At 46.3% G+C, this 16754-nt stretch overlaps 1 protein-coding gene across 2 annotated transcripts; it reads right to left on the reverse strand.

Moving 5' to 3' along the window:
* Positions 1–400: 400 nt before the first annotated feature.
* On the reverse strand, positions 401–14748 carry LOC132218133 (polyunsaturated fatty acid lipoxygenase ALOX12-like). Of its 2 annotated transcripts, none has more exons than XM_059668909.1 (14): positions 14539–14748; positions 13801–14002; positions 10804–10885; positions 10578–10700; positions 10381–10484; positions 9964–10124; positions 9284–9427; positions 8437–8646; positions 5642–5728; positions 5240–5409; positions 4219–4340; positions 1255–1355; positions 956–1126; positions 401–828 (listed from the first exon to the last, which is right to left on the reverse strand). In XM_059668909.1, the coding sequence occupies exons 1-14, from the start codon at positions 14671–14673 to the stop codon at positions 649–651; spliced, it is 1992 nt and encodes a 663-aa protein (XP_059524892.1). In that variant the 5' UTR covers positions 14674–14748; the 3' UTR covers positions 401–648. The 2 variants fall into 2 exon arrangements, with proteins under 2 accessions (XP_059524892.1, XP_059524893.1); XM_059668910.1 differs by having other exon boundaries at positions 5240–5401; positions 5634–5728.
* Positions 14749–16754: the final 2006 nt, after the last annotated feature.

Genomic DNA, 16754 nt, shown 5'->3' on the forward strand with positions numbered 1-16754 from the left:
AGTGCTGGCCCCACTTATACCCCCTGATGGCGCAGAGCGATTGGGGCCAGCGCCAGCCGCAGGTGCAAGTGGCAGCTGCTGCCCCAATCACCCCTCAGGAACGGGGAGGTGGAGAAGCCCTCATGGAGGAAGGACAGCTAAGAACTAATACTGGACAGCTAAGAACTAATTCATTCATAGATGGCAATTTTATGTCAGCATTATAGATTTTTAGAGAGGATGGGCTTTTCAATGAACCGTGCTGTGATAACTGATTATTCAGATCAGAAAAAAAGGAATGGAATTAACTTCTATCTCCCACTGCATTAAAAATCATGTACACCATTAAAAACATCTTTAAATCACTTATATCAATGATAATATAATGTCATTATATAATGATTTATTGACAAATGGAGAAGGCAAAATTTCCAGAGGAAAGAAAACATTACATGAGTAGATAGTTGATTTCTCTAAGGTTGGTTTCAAGTTAAAGATCATTCTATTAGGGAACTGGAAGGAAGGACAATGCTTCATGCAGGTGAGATATTTAGGTAGGGAACCCAACAGGAGAAAACAGAAACATAGCAACTCAGACCCATGAAAAGAGTGGGGGAAATTTTAAGCATGGTGGTGGCCTCAAGTATTTGGAGGGTGAACAGTTTGGGTTCAGATAGCAACACTGCTCTCTATGAGGCTGGGCTTCAGGTATTCATAGGGAAGGTCTAGCTGCTCATTCCGGGCCACGATTTCCTTTTCCAGGTTGTCCAGATCAGCCTGAAACTGCCTTAAAACAGCCTTGGGCTCAGGACCTGAGAAATACTCTTCTTGGTGATGCCCCAGTGGTACCTGGAGCAGAAAGAAAGGATCAATCATCTTCTACTCCTAAGAAACAGAGACCCAAACTCCAGTCCCTCACCCTAATGTCTCCTTGTCAGCCATCAGTCCCCTCAGAGCTCCAGAGGTCCCCTCTCACCATGTCTGGCGGGGGCCGGCTAATGAGCGACGTGGCAAACATTTGAAGACTGGTCTGCCAGACATTAGGCAGTGAGCCCATCACTGTGTCCATTGTGACATCTTCCTTGGTGGTGGGAGGGGGCATCCGCATTGAGCCTGGGGCATTAGGGACCCAGGCAAACCAGTCGAACTGGAAGAGGAAGAATCTGGAGTCACTCAGAAACTCTGATTCAGGACCCTAGATCCCAGCTCTCTCCCTGAAGTGTCCCCTAGCCCAGAAGCTTTCTCTCAGAGACCCAGGCTTTCAGCTGTCCAGACCTGGCCGTTGTTGACTGCTGCATGCTGGGCAGAGCATGTGAAGATGCACATGGTAAGGAAATGACAGAGCTGAGCCCGAGACTGGAAGGAGACAGGGAAACCTAGAGAAAAGACCAAAGCTTAGAAAGTGCAGTTCCAAAGGAGACAAGGAAGTAAATGCTGATATCTTGGCATGTCCATATATTAGAATTAGTGAGTGTTCATTCACTTTTTCATTTATTCAAAAAAGTCATGAACTACTATGTACCAGACACTATACAGGCACTGGGAATATGTTGGTGGACAAATCAGACTGTAGTAGTGAAGAATGATAATAAACAGAATAACTAAGTAAAATTACACACAGTTTGTTAGATAGTGACAAGTATATAAGTAAGGCAGGAAAAGGAGATATGAGATGTAAAGAGGTGTCGTTAATAATTTAGTCAAGAGACCAGTCCTTGCTTTGCTGCCCACTAACTGCATTACCTTGGACTGACTTCTTAGCTTCTCTGAGCTGCTACTTTTTTTTTTTTTTTTTTAATGAAAATAAAGATAATAGTTACCTTACAAAGAGATAGTCCATGGAGGTGGTCCATATAAACCCCCTCAGTGCATTGTAGGTATGTTTACAAGGTGGAGAGTGGGCAGGGCTGAGAGGCTGGTTGGTTTAATATCCAGTGTTCGAAAAGTGGTTAAAAGTAACAGGAGAGAGGTAGACAACCCAAAATAAAATGGCAAAAAGAATAACAGGTTCTACACAAAGGAGGATATCCCTGTGGCTACTAAGCCCAGGACAAGTTCCTCGGTTCTACCAGTCAAAGGGAGAATACAACTTAAACTCATAATGTGAAAATACAACATATTCACAATGTGACCAAAGTATTTTTCAAACATTTGAGAAGATACTGACTATATCTCATACTCTGTGGAGGGCGAGTAAATGTATACAAGCACTTTGGAAAACTGTCAGAAACCACTAAAACTGAACATACACATATCCTATGATCATCAATTTCACTTCTAGATACACACCCAACAGAATTGTACACACAACATTGTTCACAGCAGCAATGACATTAATCATCTCAAAATGGAAACAACCCAAATGCTCATCAATGGGAGAAAGGAAAAAATAAAGCCCGTCATATTCACAAAATAGAATAATATACAATGAGAACAATGAACTACATGCTAAATTTCATCGCAGCATGGGTAAATTTCAAACAATCTGGAGATATTAGTGAGTGCATGTTTTTGTGTAAAGTTCAAACAGGTAAAACTAACCTGTGCAGTATGAAGTGGTTACCTTTGGATGGGAAAGGACTGGAAGAGCATACAAGAGACTTTCGGGGGAGCAAGTAATGTTTTTTGTACTTTGTGCTAATTATACAGGTATGTCACCTTACTAAAAGTTCAAGTTGTAGGCCTATGATTTATAACATTAACTTTTCTCTAGGTTTATTTTATTTTCATAAACTTTCCAACATCTCCCAAAGTGGTTAAGAATACTGAGGTTGCTCTCCTATTTCTGGAAAGTAGTTTCAGGTATCTGGGCTATAATGCAGAAAAAAAGAGAAGTCATAGACTCATGTTGGAGCTGGAACTCCATCAAATCCACTGTCCAATTCCACTCAATTTACAGTTGAGATGCTGCTCAGGGTGTTTAAGGACCTGCTCACATATTACACTTGCTGACCAGATTGGGGAGGTAATTTTTTGGAGTGGGGCATAGGATCACAATAATTTTATATTGATTTACACATGTTTCAACTTTGTCACATTCATTATTTCATTTGGGACAAGAAATACATTCATTTCAGTGCAAGGATATTGAAAGTCATGAGATTAAATTGTTCTCTCAAGCATAGGTCTGGGAAGAGAAAATCTTAACACACTGCCTTTAATGAGGGTGATGAGAGAATGATGGTACAAAAAGAACCATGAAGTTGCCGGAGATACAATGTGGGTGCAAGATGTTAAAGCTCATATTCAAATAAGTATTACAAGTGCTCTGATGTGGATATTTCATGGGGAGAAGCACGAAAGAGAGAATGAGAAGGGTGTTTTGGATCAGGTGGAGCCCGATGAACAGAACTGAGACAGACTACAGAGATTTTGGTCACGAAGGGCTTTGGAGGTGTTCCTGGACGAATGGGGAAGGTACAGCCCCAGATACGTTGAGGTAGGACTCCGCTCCCTGGTAGTTGTGTGGTTTATGATGTGTGCATCCCCAGGGCCTGGTTATAGGTAATAGCTCTTAGCTGTTGGCTACAGTTATTGCACGGAGGGAGTGGAAGGGATTCAAGATATTGGTGTGAAGACTGAAGGGGGAAGGAGCTAAAAGATGATTCAAAACAGTCCCTTCTGGCCTACGTGTACTAGAGAGAGGAATATGCGTCTAGGAAGAGCTCAAGAAAGGGTATTTCTTCATTATGGATATAAAATGGGGGGAGGGGACCTACAGGTGGTTAGTGCACCGGTGAGGAGAATACTTTTTCCTAAGAAACTTCAGTCCCAAGGATCATGACACTGAGTTTGGGTTTAAGTCTAATGTATACAGTACTGAGACTACATCTAGAAATGGCCCTGCACTTGGCAGGCATGTAGGGGGTCTGGATCCTGTGTGAGTAATGAACAGTAGCAAGAAGGAGGAAAAGGGAGGGAAACCTAGGGTGGGCTTTCCTGGGCTCCAATTTCTATCCTAAATAAAGAAAACAGACAACAATTAGAAGAGAGCCTGGCAGGGCCTGGGCAGATCCCTTACTGACTATGGTTCTGGCCTTATTAGTCCAGGAGGAGGACAATCCTTGGGTTTCTAGAATTGTCCTGAGACTTAGGAAGTGGGAATGGGAATAAGATGCTCCATGTGTGGAGGGACAGAGGCTGATGAGGGGTTGGGGTCATGTTCCCAGAAGGGCAAGGCTGAAAAGGGCCTCCGGTCAGAGGGTCTAAGGAGGTCCCTTCTCTAGGGAGGGATCTTACCTCGGTCCTGGGCCTGGCACAGCCCCACCTCAGTGATCTCCCGACACCAGGCCTGCAGCTCAGGGTCCCCTCTCACGATGTCATCCCCGTGGTAGAAGGGGTGAACAATCCCCTCCACGTACCTGCCCAGACAGGGGAGCTGAGCTCCTTGAGAGTAGAAGGCTCTAGCCCAGCCGTGGGCAAACTACGGCCCGCGGGCCGGATCCGGCCCGTTTGAAATGAATAAAACTAAAAAAAAAAAAAGACTGTACCCTTTTATGTAATGATGTTTACTTTGAATTTATATTAGTTCACACAAACACTCCATCCCTGTTTTTGTTCTGGCCCTCCGGTCCAGTTTAAGAACCCATTGTGGCCCTCGAGTCAAAAAGTTTGCCCACCCCTGCCTAGTCTCTGGCTGCTACTCCTTTTCTGTGGTCTTTATCCAGCTGATTCTCATTGTATCTGGGGATAGATCTGATAAGACTTTCCTTTTGGGACATCTGGAGCTCTTTCTACACACTAGTTTAGAAAGGAAATGTGGGACGTTAGTTTTAAGAATTCTGCCTGGCAAAAGTGCCTCAGTGGTTGAGTGTGGACCTATGAACCAAGAGGTCACAGTTCAATTCCCAGTTGGGGCATGTGCCTGGGTTGCTGGCTAGATCCCCAGGAGGGGCTAGCAGGAGGCAACCAATCAATGATTCTCTCTCATCATTGATGATTCTATATCTTTCTCCCTCTCCCTCTCTGAAATCAATATAAATAAATATATTAAAAATAGCATAGTCACTCTTCATAACAAAATCCCTGATCCCACCAGATCCCTTAGTTTCACTCGCCCACACAACTCTGCTTATTTACACTATTTCAGCCTTCCCATCCTCAGATCCTACTCTCTGTTCCTCATCTATTCTCGATTGAGTCCTTTGCCTCTCCTGTCTGGACTTTCTTATTTCATATTCCTTTGGCCTCATGTTGACCTCAGGATAAAGCCCCATTCTAACTGTTCCCAATACCTTTTATTTCTCCCACTCTCACCCACCGAGCAATGATCTCCCAGAGCCGTAAAGCATCATGGGCATAGAGAGCACTTGGGATTCCCAGCAGGCCCCGGTCAGCCAGATCATCAGGAGGACAGAGGGAGCGGTAGGTCAGCTGAGTCATGGCCCGACGCATCACCTGCACATGGCCGCCTCCACCTGTGCTCCATCCCTGTGTCAATAGAAATGAGAGGACTTGAGGGGACAAACAGAGCTGGAGGACATGGCATAGTATATAACGTGGTCAGATGTGGCCTTTTCAGATTCAATGACATTGGTATAAAGGGACAAGGCTCCTGGGTTTAAGGGTCAGGACATTCACACAGGGGGGCCTGGAATGTTGAAAGTGATAGGAGTTCATGCAGACTTGGGTGAGTAGGTGGTCCCACAATCCACCTCCTTACCTTATCAAATAAACCTCCGTCTGAGATGAGTTGGTTCCGTGCCCTCGTGTTGATGTCCATGGTGTAGCGGGTGTGTGGGATCAGGAGCTGGATGGAGAAGGTTGGAGGGGGTGGTTTATGTACAACATGCTTGGATCCTTCTTTATTAGTGAGTGGCACTCGGCATGGTGGCTTTCTCTCCCTCTTGATGCTTTCCTACCTGCTGGTGCCTTTGCTGGATAGTCTCCTGCCTCTCTGATCTCTTAGTCTCATGTTCTCCCATTGCTCTGTGAGTTGAGCTTTGGAGTCTGACTGACCGGGATTTTAATCTACACGTCACCACTTACTTTGGTACTTGGCCAAGATAATACACTCTCTAAGTGTCCATCTCTTTATCTCTTTACAGGCGATGACAATTGGGTCTCATCACAGGTGCTGTGGTGATGCTTATGTGTATGACATATGAGAATGTTCAGTACATTGTCTAACACACAGATGTTCTTGAATGGCAGATGTTATCATTATTATTATTCCCACCTTGAGTATAGGTGTCCTTTGAGAATCAGTCCTTTAACTTTTGATTTTTTAAAATAATTTTTCTAGCATACACATCCTTACAGTTTAAACTTGCCTTCCTACTAATTTTCAAAGCTGCTCCTCCAACCTTTAGTTATTTTACTCTTGCATTTTTAAAATATCAGGGATTGGGGTGGGTAGGGTATTTTCAGTCAGAATGAAAGGAACCTTATTGATCTACCCTCTTTAACAGCAGAGGGGCTATTGTCAAATCTCCTCCCACCTCCAATTAGGCACTGTTAGTTAGGGCCGCTCTCTCCTGCTTTCCCTTTGCCCTTCAAAAAGCCATGTGATCCTCATGTGCATTTCCTTTTGTTTTAAACAATTTTGTCTTCATCCTGAGATGGGGGATTCGTGCAATATTGGTATTTATGTGAGTTGGTGGTACTGCAGAGAGGGAAAGGCCCAACTGAAATAATTGGTACCAACATAACAAAGCAACTCACATTGGTCTGAAACCCCAGAAAGACCATTAAAGATGCTGAGCGTCATAGGAAACCCAAAGTCTACATGAGGAGGGAAGCAACCAGAAGACAAAGAACTAATCATAATAGCAAGAACTACTATTTGTTGTCGCATTTAGTTTATGTAACGCTGTTAATCAACTCCATGATAAAGCTCCTATTATCATGGAGCTTTTTGATCCCCATTGAGAGATGAGGACCCTGAGCGCACATCTGGTAGGAACTGAGTCCAGGATTCAGGATCCAAACACCAGCCTTCTGAATGCAGAGCCTGCACAGGTAACCTTTATGAGAGGGGCAGGCCTAGCCCTCTGGGTGGCCTGATAACAACACGGTTGTTTGCTGTGGGATGAAGATGTTATGGTGAGGAGAGACAGGTGTAGAGGGGGCTATGGAGTGGGATTTTGAAATGTAGAAGTTGGTTCAATCACTGAGATATACAGAAAATGGTGGTGCAAAAGCATCGTAAAGTCAATTAACTCCAACATCACGGAATTCTGTTAAGTCTATTTTGTCTATGCCACCCCAGGACCCAAAGGGGTCACTGCTACCAATGGACAGGTTTGGAGATGAAGGTTGGGACTCCTGGAAGAAACACCATTCAGACATTCTACCCAGCATGCACTCACATATCTTGCTACCACTTCAAACTCTATGTACCTACAACTGAACACATCAACTTTGACTTCAAAATGGGCTTCTGCTGAATGTATTTTTTCTGACAATTGTTCTGGTTCATAAGCTTGTACCATTTTTGCTCCTGCTGCTAGTGTCATCACGATTTCAAAAATGTTTTTTAGGCTAGCAAAGGCTATTTTTGTTGCCTTCTGGTTAGCAATAGATTCTAGGCTCACTACTGTACAAAATTAGAATATTTCTGGATCAGTATAACTGTATCGAATGGGTGGGCTCCATGTTGTTGCAGTAGCTCAGTCCTCTAAGCTTTCTCTCCAATCTTCACCCAGGCATGGTGCAACTACTATTTCCTCTCATCACAAAGTCTTTGCATTTTCCTTTCCATTGATCTAACTACCATGTCATGTGCCTTTCACTGGGCAGGTTAAATACCTCTTAGGCAGCTCTTTTATTTCTTTGACCTTTTACTTAATGAATCCTAAGCTATGGTGGAACATTCTCCATAAAAAATATAGTGTTTATTGTTCTCTGTCTTGATTTCAACTTTATATCCAGATTTTGTTCTCTGGTTATTATGATTCCTTTTTAAATTTAAATACTTTATTGTTTAAAGTATTACATAAGTCTCCTCTCCCCTCCCCCACATTGACCTCTCCCCAGCTGCTTGGTTATTTTTCATGTGTACCATTTGTCTTGCCAGTTAAATGCTCGCTCTTTGAAAAGCAGAGCAATACTTTTGTTTATGAAATTATATTCCTGCTCTACAGCAGGCTCTGCTGGAGAACACCAGGTGCCTTACAATCAGTGCTGAATATTTGCTAAGTAACTTGACTTAATAAAATAGATGGCATCTCTCTGTATTATTTCTTCAAACTGTATAAGAATCTGTGATTATCTCAAAATAATTAAAACTTTAGAAATAAAGCCACAAGGGTCCTGACACAATAATTTCCTCTTGTCAATTTACAAATTACAAATAGTTTTAAATTAGAATAACATGGGCACTCATTCAATTAGAATAAGCTTTGTTAACTTCATTCCAAACAGGTGGCTTATGCTTTTTAATTCCTAGAGAATTGTTGTGTTGTTTCCTTTCTCTAAAATGTGAGGGAGATGGGACATGGAAGGTGGAGTATGTACCTTGAAGACAGGGTGCAGTCCTGGGAGGCACCTCATGGAGGCCACAGCAATAACCTCAGCCAGCAGATGAGTGTGCAGCAGGTGATACTGGAGCTCATGAACATGGAAATCTGAGCTTCGGACCCAGGACTTAGCCAGGAGCCAGGCAAGTGGAGGATCTGAGGGCAGGAACAGTGGTGGGGTGGGGCAGCTGAGGCTGGGAGGCTGGATCTGAAACAGGAGTTAAGCATTCACTGGCTTCATCCTGTTAGAAACTATGCTTATTATTCTGGGGGAAACACTGGTGACTAAGATGATTGTCTCCCAGGGATTATAATATAGTAGGAGGAATGAAGGCCCGTCCACTCACCCTCTTAAGTGCTGTGGGGACGTGTCAGTGCCATGATGGTCAGGTTCAAAGCAGGAGGAATTGGAAAGAGGTGTCCAGTATGACTGAGAGAAACTTGATGAGGGTGTGAGTTAGGATGGTAGAATAGGAAGGAAAAGCTGGACATGTGAGATAAATGACAGTTCTTTTGAACTGACTGATGAGAACAGTAAGAGTGAAAACACATGAAAACCAAGGGAGAAAATACGTCTAAGAAAGAAGGAATATTCCACAGAAACATAGGTCAAAAAGAGATTAAGTAACCTTATGGTGAGAGCTAACAGCATTATGACTCTCAGAAAGGCAATTCCAGGTGAGTAGTGAGTAGGCTGTCAGGTAGAAAGGAGATATTGGATACAAGGACAGGTGTCACTGAATGAGGCAGGGGTGGGTGACCAGAGCCAGCTGTCTGTGTCCTTTGGCAGAGGTTGGGGATGAACACAGAGCAGTGTTGGGAGGAGGTTTCTCAGAACACCTCACCTGGATGACCATGGGTAGCAGCTTCCCACTGGGTTCCATCTTCAGCATGACAAGGGGGGCAGCCAGGTACTGCTGCTCTCCTTGGATCACATTGGCTGGAATTCCATCCAGTAGGATGAAGTCAGCCTCAAACAGGGAACCTTTCTAAGGAAAGTGTAATGTACCCATGGTCAGAGTTGAAAGCATTCTTCCCCATGGCCAAGGCAAAGGGGAAGAATGTAAAGACAGTCACTCTCTTTTCTTGCCATTAGCCCATGTCAGTACCTGAGTCCCAGTGGCTGAAGCACCAGAACATCAAGTTCAAGTTCTCTTATTTTACAGGGAGGACTAAGACCCCATGAAAGGAGTCTTCCCTAGAGACGTGCAGCTTGTCTGTGTCAGAGGTATTTTTAGGACTAAGTATGCCAGTTGATTCTGTAGCACAGGTATGCCAGGCTCTCCCCTTGTCAGGCTGCCCAAGCTCCTTTCCCCACCATCTCCTAATGGTGAGCTTTATTGGCAGAATCCAGCTTCGATGCTTTTCCCTACATCATCAGCTCTAATTTTTTCCAGCAGAGGACTCTACACCCACGGACAGTGGGTTACCACAGCCTCCCTTTCCAGACTCAACTTTGGTCCCTCCCCTTCACCACCTCTACTCCTCTCATAGACAAGGAGACAATCAAGGGCTGGGGGAGTACCTGGAGTTCTTTCTCCAATTGGGCCTGAAGCTCCTCCATCCCCGAGGGCAGCACTAGCCTGGAGGGCAGAGAGGTGGAGTGTCTCAACAGCATGGGGTTGGTGCCATTGAGGAACTGGTAGCCAAAAAGCTCATCATCCTGCCAGCGCCGGTGAACCTTCTCTGTGGGGTCAGAGTGGAGGTTAGGAGGAGGATATTCACCACAACCTGATGTTCCTCTCCTTCAGACTCTACTACAGGGATTAAGTCACATGACTCCTCCATACCCAGCCCATATATTTTCATTCATGAGGCCTTTGTGAGATCCCCAGCCCTCAAATTCCTTTTTTGGCAGGAAGTTCCGGAGACTATGCAATGTGACACATACCTCATTAATAGGGTCATTAAGGGGTTATGGGGACCTGGGAAAACAACTGACCAGCCAGAGCAGCCTTTTGTCCCCAGAAGATCTGATCAAAATCTTCCAGGCGTTTCCAGGGGCTTAGGAGGGTGTAAACATATTTGAGGACCATCTCCATAAGCCTAGAGCAGATATCAAAGATGAAACCACCAATTTACCAAATCCTACATGCTCCTGGATCCACCAGCCCCACTCCACTCTGACCATTTCCTCACCCTGCAATCACTGTCCATGCATAGTGAAGCCTCTTCTGCTCATGGAATCTCATATTTGGAGGCAGATCATCTATACTGCCTGCAGCAATTGTCTTGGGTAACCCTTCCTTCCAGGTGGCCCAGCTAGGATATGGGACAAAGGTTAATGGAGGGGGTAGAAGTCATTGAAGGAGGAAGTTGTCAGGGAATGGGGGTATAGTTGGGAGGCTTCTAATAGGGTGATCACCAGTAGATTTGCTGTCTTTCCTCCAGTTCCTGTTCTCGATGCTTCTGGAACACATCCAAGGTATTGTTTCCTGCCAGGCGGGCTGGGGAGACATCACAGCAATTCTCCTCAAATGCTTTTTGCAATCTCATGCTATGCCTTGGCTTCGTCCATTATCCTGTTTCTTTTTATTTTTAAATTGTTTACAGTATTATAGATGTCTTTCAATTATTACCTCCTTTCTCTACTCCTTCCAGCCCCTGCCCCACTTGAGGTCTTCACCACACTATTGGCTGTATCCATTGGTTATGCATGTATGTATATATAAGTTCTTTGGTTAAGCTCTTCCTATCTCAACCTCCACCCCCACCTCTGAGTATGTCACTCTGTTCCATGCCTCCATGCCTCTGGATCTTTTTTGTTCATCAGTTTATTGTGTTCATTAGATTCTACTTATAAGTGAGATCATGTGATATTTGTCTTTCTCTGATTGGCTTATTTTACGCAGCATAATATTCTCCCATTATTAGCCTTTGCAACAGCAGGTCTATCCATGCTGTTGCAAAGGGTAAGAAAGCCTTCTTGTTTACAGTTGCACATTATTCCATTGTGTAAATATACCACAGATTTTTTTATCCAGTCATCTAATGATGGGCATTTGAGCTTTTTCCAGATCTTAGGCATCCTATCTAATAAAGAGGTAATATGCAAATTGACCATCACTCCAACACACAAGATAGCCACCCCCATGTGGTCAAAGATGGCTGCCACAAGATGGCCAGCAGGGGAGGGCAGTTGGGGGCTACCAGGCCTGCAGGGGAGGGCAGTTGGGGGGGACCAGGCCTGCAGGGGAGAGCAGTTAGGGGTGACCAGGCCAGCAGGGAAGGGAAGTTGGGAGGGACCAGGCCAGAAAGGGAGGGCAGTTAGGGGCAATCAGGCCTGCAGGGGAGGGCAGTTGGGGAGAACCAGGCCTGCAGGGAAGGGCAGTTGGGGGGGACCAGGCCTGCAGGGGAGGGCAGTTGGGGCAACCAGGTCTGCAGGGAAGAACAGTTAGGGGCAATCGAGCCGTCAGGGGAGGGCAGTTAGGGCCAACCAGGCTGGTTAGGGAGGGAAGTTAGGGGTGACCAGGCCAGCATGGGAGGGCAGTTGTGGGCGACCAGGCCTGTAGCAGAGGGCAGTTGGGGGCAACCAGGCCTGTAGCAGAGGGCACTTGGGGGCGACCAGGCTGGCAGGGGAGGGCAGTTAGGGGCGACCAGGCCAGCAGGGGAGAGCAGTTAGGGGCAATCAGACCTGCAGGGGAGTAGTCAGGCATCAATCAGGCTGGCAGGGGAGTGGTTAGGGCAGGGGTGGGCAAACTTTTTGACTCGAGGGTCACAATGGGTTCTTAAACTGGACCGGAGGGCCGGAACAAAAGCAGGGATGGAGTGTTTGTGTGAACTAATATAAATTCAAAGTAAACATCATTACATAAAAGGGTACGGTCTTTTTTTTTTTTAGTTTTATTCATTTCAAACGGGCCGGATCCGGCCCGCGGGTCATAGTTTGCCCACGGCTGGGTTAGGGGGTGATCCGGCTGGCAGGTGGAAGTGATTAGGGGCAATCAGGCAGGCAGGCAGGCAAGTGGTTGGGAGCCAGCAGTCCTGGATTGTGAGAGGGATGCCCGTTTAAACAGGCAGTCGGACATCCCTTGAGGGGTCCCAGATTGGAGAGGGTACAGGTTGGGCTGAGGGACACCCACCTTCCCCCTGCCCCATGCATGAATTTCGTGTACCAGGCCTCTAGTTGTAAATAATGCTGCAATGAACGTAGGAGTGCATATATTCTTTATGATTGGTGTTAAGGACTTCTTAGGATATATTCCTAGAAGTGGGATCATAATCTCCTGTTTCTTAACCGTATGGCATCATACTCTGCCTTTTTCTCTGGCTCTCTCTCCCTGCTTAATTCCCTAGTCATTCATCTTTACCCTCTCTGTTTTCTTGATTTCACCAATCTCCAATCTCATGTTTATCCTGAAAGGAAAATCCAATTTTTTGATGCCTTATTGTAACCCTTAACTCAAAATTTTCTATCACTGTTCTTCATTACAGTAGCTATAAACTTCATTCTTAATCAGCTGAAATGTCCACACTGTCCACACCTATCCTACATGATCCCATATTTCTTTGTTAATTTCCCCTGTCCTGGTCCTTCCCTGTCCACACCTTAAGCTGTTCTCCAAAATGACATATTTCAAGTGAGGTACACTTACATCCTCTGACCTCAACCTCCTTCCACTGTCACCTGTTCCCCTGGGATAAGGTATTCTATGTGCGCCAAACCAAGTAATGAATCCATGTTGCTACATTTACCTGGCTTCATCTCACCTATCCTCAACTTCACATAGTTCATAGTTGGTAACCTGGCTTAAACCTTCCGTCATCGGTCATCGGTACTTATACTTACTTGTGCCTCAAAGACATTTTAGTTCAGGTGTCCATTCTTACCTGTCATTTCCCTCAATTGTCTCTTGTTCTTATTTCCTCAGGTAACAGATTCTCTCTTTGCTGTCCTCATTCATCCTCACCCTGTCAGTGTGCTCCCTGCCCTCAGAGTTGTTGTTCATATTTTCACCCCAAACCCGCTCTTCATGTCATATTATTTGTTGCTTCTCTTACATGCCTCCTCTCAGGGGTCACATGTGCTAGCCTTACCTGTCCCTGCCCTACCATGTCCCCAGTCACACGGAGATCTCCTTTCCCCTTTACTTTGTCTCTGATGTTTCCAGCATGGCTGCACCTCCCATTCCCTGTGCTCACCTTGTTGGGGAGGTGGGATCTACACATCCATTATTTCCTTGTCCAGTCCCAATTCCAGCTCTTTCATTCTCTGTATAACATTCCCCTTGTCTTGTCCACCTTTAACCTGCTGAGCATGCGCTTTTTAAACCCGCAGGACCTTCCTCAGTGATATTCCCTATGTCCCCCCTCCCCACTACTCCCTAAGCCCTGCACCCACTTCCCCCAGGCGTCCCCTCACCTGTGCCCTCGGGCAGGGTCAGCACGCCCTGGCCCTGCACCCAGCGGTAGCAGGGGAAGGCGGCCTCCTCTAAGGCTCCTGGGCCCCGCACGGTGATGCGGTCGCAGAACCAGGCGTCGTCCACCAGGGAGTGGTGTTTGCGCAACTTCACGAACTGCAGTGGCCCCAAGTCCTGGGGGACGTCCTGTTCGAACTCCTCCACCTGTGGGGACAGAACCCGGTGAGACTTTAGGAGCGGGGACCCGGGAGAGGACGTTTAACTGAGGGTGCGGGGTCCTCTGCGGAGTCCGGTGACAAGGCCTCCAGGGACAGCATTGCCTCCTCCCAACACCCGCGCGGTGGGTCTCAGACGCCCATCTCACCAGGAAGACCTGGCACGCGGGACGAGGCCCTGAGTGTTTTGAATTGAGGACTGAGCATCATCACCTACACCTGTCCATTAACTGAGCTCTCGCAGCCTTCGCGCCCTCCTGGGACCTTCTCTTTGACCACTGACCCCACCGAGACACTGGCCTCCGGTAAACTGGGAAGTAGTGGCGGCTGCGCGGACCACTGGGGGAGGCAGCTCAGCGCCGGCCCTGACTCTGGATTTTTCACCCGCTCTGATGCAGGCGTCCCTTCTCATTGGAAGTCCCAGCTGGCGCGGTTGTGCTGTCACTGGCTCTCAGCTCCTCAGGTCCCACCCTCCCGCCCGGAGCCCAACCCAGTTGAGGTCCGAGTCCCGCTTCCCCCGCCCACCTGGCCCCGCGCTGGCCGCAGCGGCAGCTCCAGCTCCGCCTCCCCGCGCTCCCCGACCAGCCCCAGCTGCACGCGGTTGAAAGACCCGGAGAAGAGCCAGGCCCCGGTGGCCACGTGGATGCGGTAGCGGCCCATGGCAGCAGGTGGGCTCGCCTGGGTGGCAGAGGTTCTGTTACTGGTACCAAAGCTTCCGCGGCCAGGCTTGGTCCTGCTGCCTCAGGACAAGTCCGGGGCTTAATAAAGCAGCACTGCGTGTGCCAGCCCACTCCAGGATTGGGCCCCACCCCAGACAAGCCAGAACCTGGGATTAGCCCAGAGGGTGGGGGTAAGGCGGCTGCACCTCTCAGCAAAGTGCTAAGAAGTGGGCTTGGAGGAAGATGAGCGGCTGAGTCTGGGTGCATTCTCCCCTATGTACACTCGGCGGCAGTTTTACTATTGAATAGTGTTTTCTGAAGGTGCCTGGGTTCCAATCCTTTTCTTGCTGGCAGTGCCTGATGTCCTTGGGCGATTGCACCCACTTTCTCTTCACCTACTTGCTAAAGGAGCCCTGGGATTGTCATTGGGGGCCATAGAAGGCCCTGCTGCTTCTTTTAAAAAATATTTTAAAAATATGTTTTTATTATTTATTTATTTATTTACTTATTTTTATTAATCCTCACCTGAGGATATTTTTCCATTGATTTTTAGGGAGAGAAGAAGGGAGGGGGAGACACACAGAGAGAAACATCTATGTGAGCGAAGCACATGGGTTGGTTGCCTCCCACTGGTCCCCCAACTGGGGCCTGCATGGAGCCTGCAACCGAGGGACGTGCCCTTGACGGGAATTGAAACCGGACCGTTCAGTCGGAGGGCTGATGCTCTATCCACTGAACCAAACTGGCTATGGCTAAATATGGTTTTTTTAAAATTTATTTTAGAGAGAGGAAGAGATAGGATCATCAATGATGAGAGAGAATCATCCATCAGCTGTCTCCTGTACAGCCCCTACTGGGAATTGAGCCTGTAACCCAGTCATGTGCCCTGATGGGAATTGAAAGGTGACCTCCTGGTTCACAGGCCCATGCTCAACCGCTGAGCCACACCGGCCGGGCTGAAGGAACTTCTTGAGGGACACTCCAGAAATCAGGGATAAGTTAGAGTATTTTCTGTAATTAGACTTTTGGTGTCCATGCACCTAGAGTAGGCAATGTATCCCTCTTCTCGCTTTCGTTTTCTATCCACATCCCCATTCCAAGACAGATAACCAATGTCAGTGTCTACTGTTTCTGCTTGCCCACTCCTTTCTGTTGATATGATTGCTTCACATAGTTTGGGTCATTTCTTCCACAAAAATGAGGTCACACTCCACATTTTATTTTCCACAGTTAACAATACATTGACCTGGCTAGTGTGGCTCAGTTGGTTGGAGAATCGTCCAGTACATGGAAAGGTTTTGGGTTTGATTCCCAGTCAGGGCACATACCCAGGTTACAAGTTTGATCCCTGGTTGAGGTGTGTACAGAAGGTAACCGATTGATGTCTCTCTCTCTCTCTCTCTCCTCCCCACTTCCTGTCTCTCTCTCTCTCTCCCCCCCCTTCCTCTCTCTCTCTCTCTCTCAAAAAAAAAAAAAAATACATGAGAATATCTCCAGATCAATAGATGGAGATTTAACTGTTCTCTTTGCTAGCTTAAAGGATTACTGCCTTGATGGGCATTCAGTATTAACTATGATGAGTGTTTTAATGAATACCTTCATTTGTATACCCATATATTTATAGTATAGATTCACATAAATGAGATTTCAGACTAAAATGTATATTTTTTATATGAGATGTTTTGTTTTTTTGAAAGCTAACCTCTTAAAAAATAGGTCTTTATTGTTTTTTTTTAGAAAAGAGAGAGAAACATTGTTCTACTACCTCCCATATGCACCATGACCGGGGATCGAACTTGCAACCTGGCTATGTGCCCTGATTGGGAATCGAACCAGCGAACTTTCAGTACATGGGACCGTAATCAACTGAACTACACCAGCCAGGGTGAGAAAACCACCTTTGAAGTACTCTTGACATGTAAAATCTGTACGTATTTGAAGTCTACAATTCAATGAGTTTGCCAATAAGTATATACCAGTGGTCGGCAAACTCATTAGTCAACAGAGCCAAATATCAGCAGTACAACGATTGAAATTTCTTTTGAGAGCCAACTATTTTAAACTGTATAGGTAGGTACATTC

Source organism: Myotis daubentonii, chromosome 16 (genome assembly GCF_963259705.1).
Source record: "Myotis daubentonii chromosome 16, mMyoDau2.1, whole genome shotgun sequence".
In the NCBI taxonomy this organism is placed as follows: domain Eukaryota; kingdom Metazoa; phylum Chordata; class Mammalia; order Chiroptera; family Vespertilionidae; genus Myotis; species Myotis daubentonii.

Bases quoted from the DNA above. Each gene is read 5' to 3' on its own strand.
- LOC132218133 (XM_059668909.1), bottom strand. From the start codon at position 14,673: ATGGGCCGCTACCGCATCCACGTGGCCACCGGGGCCTGGCTCTTCTCC. The intron at 10,701-10,803 runs GTGATCACCCTA...CCCATATCCTAG, and splicing joins GAAAGACAGCAAATCTACTG to CTGGGCCACCTGGAAGGAAG. The intron at 1,356-4,218 runs GTAAGATCCCTC...TCTTTTCTCTAG, and splicing joins GTGCCAGGCCCAGGACCGAG to GTTTCCCTGTCTCCTTCCAG.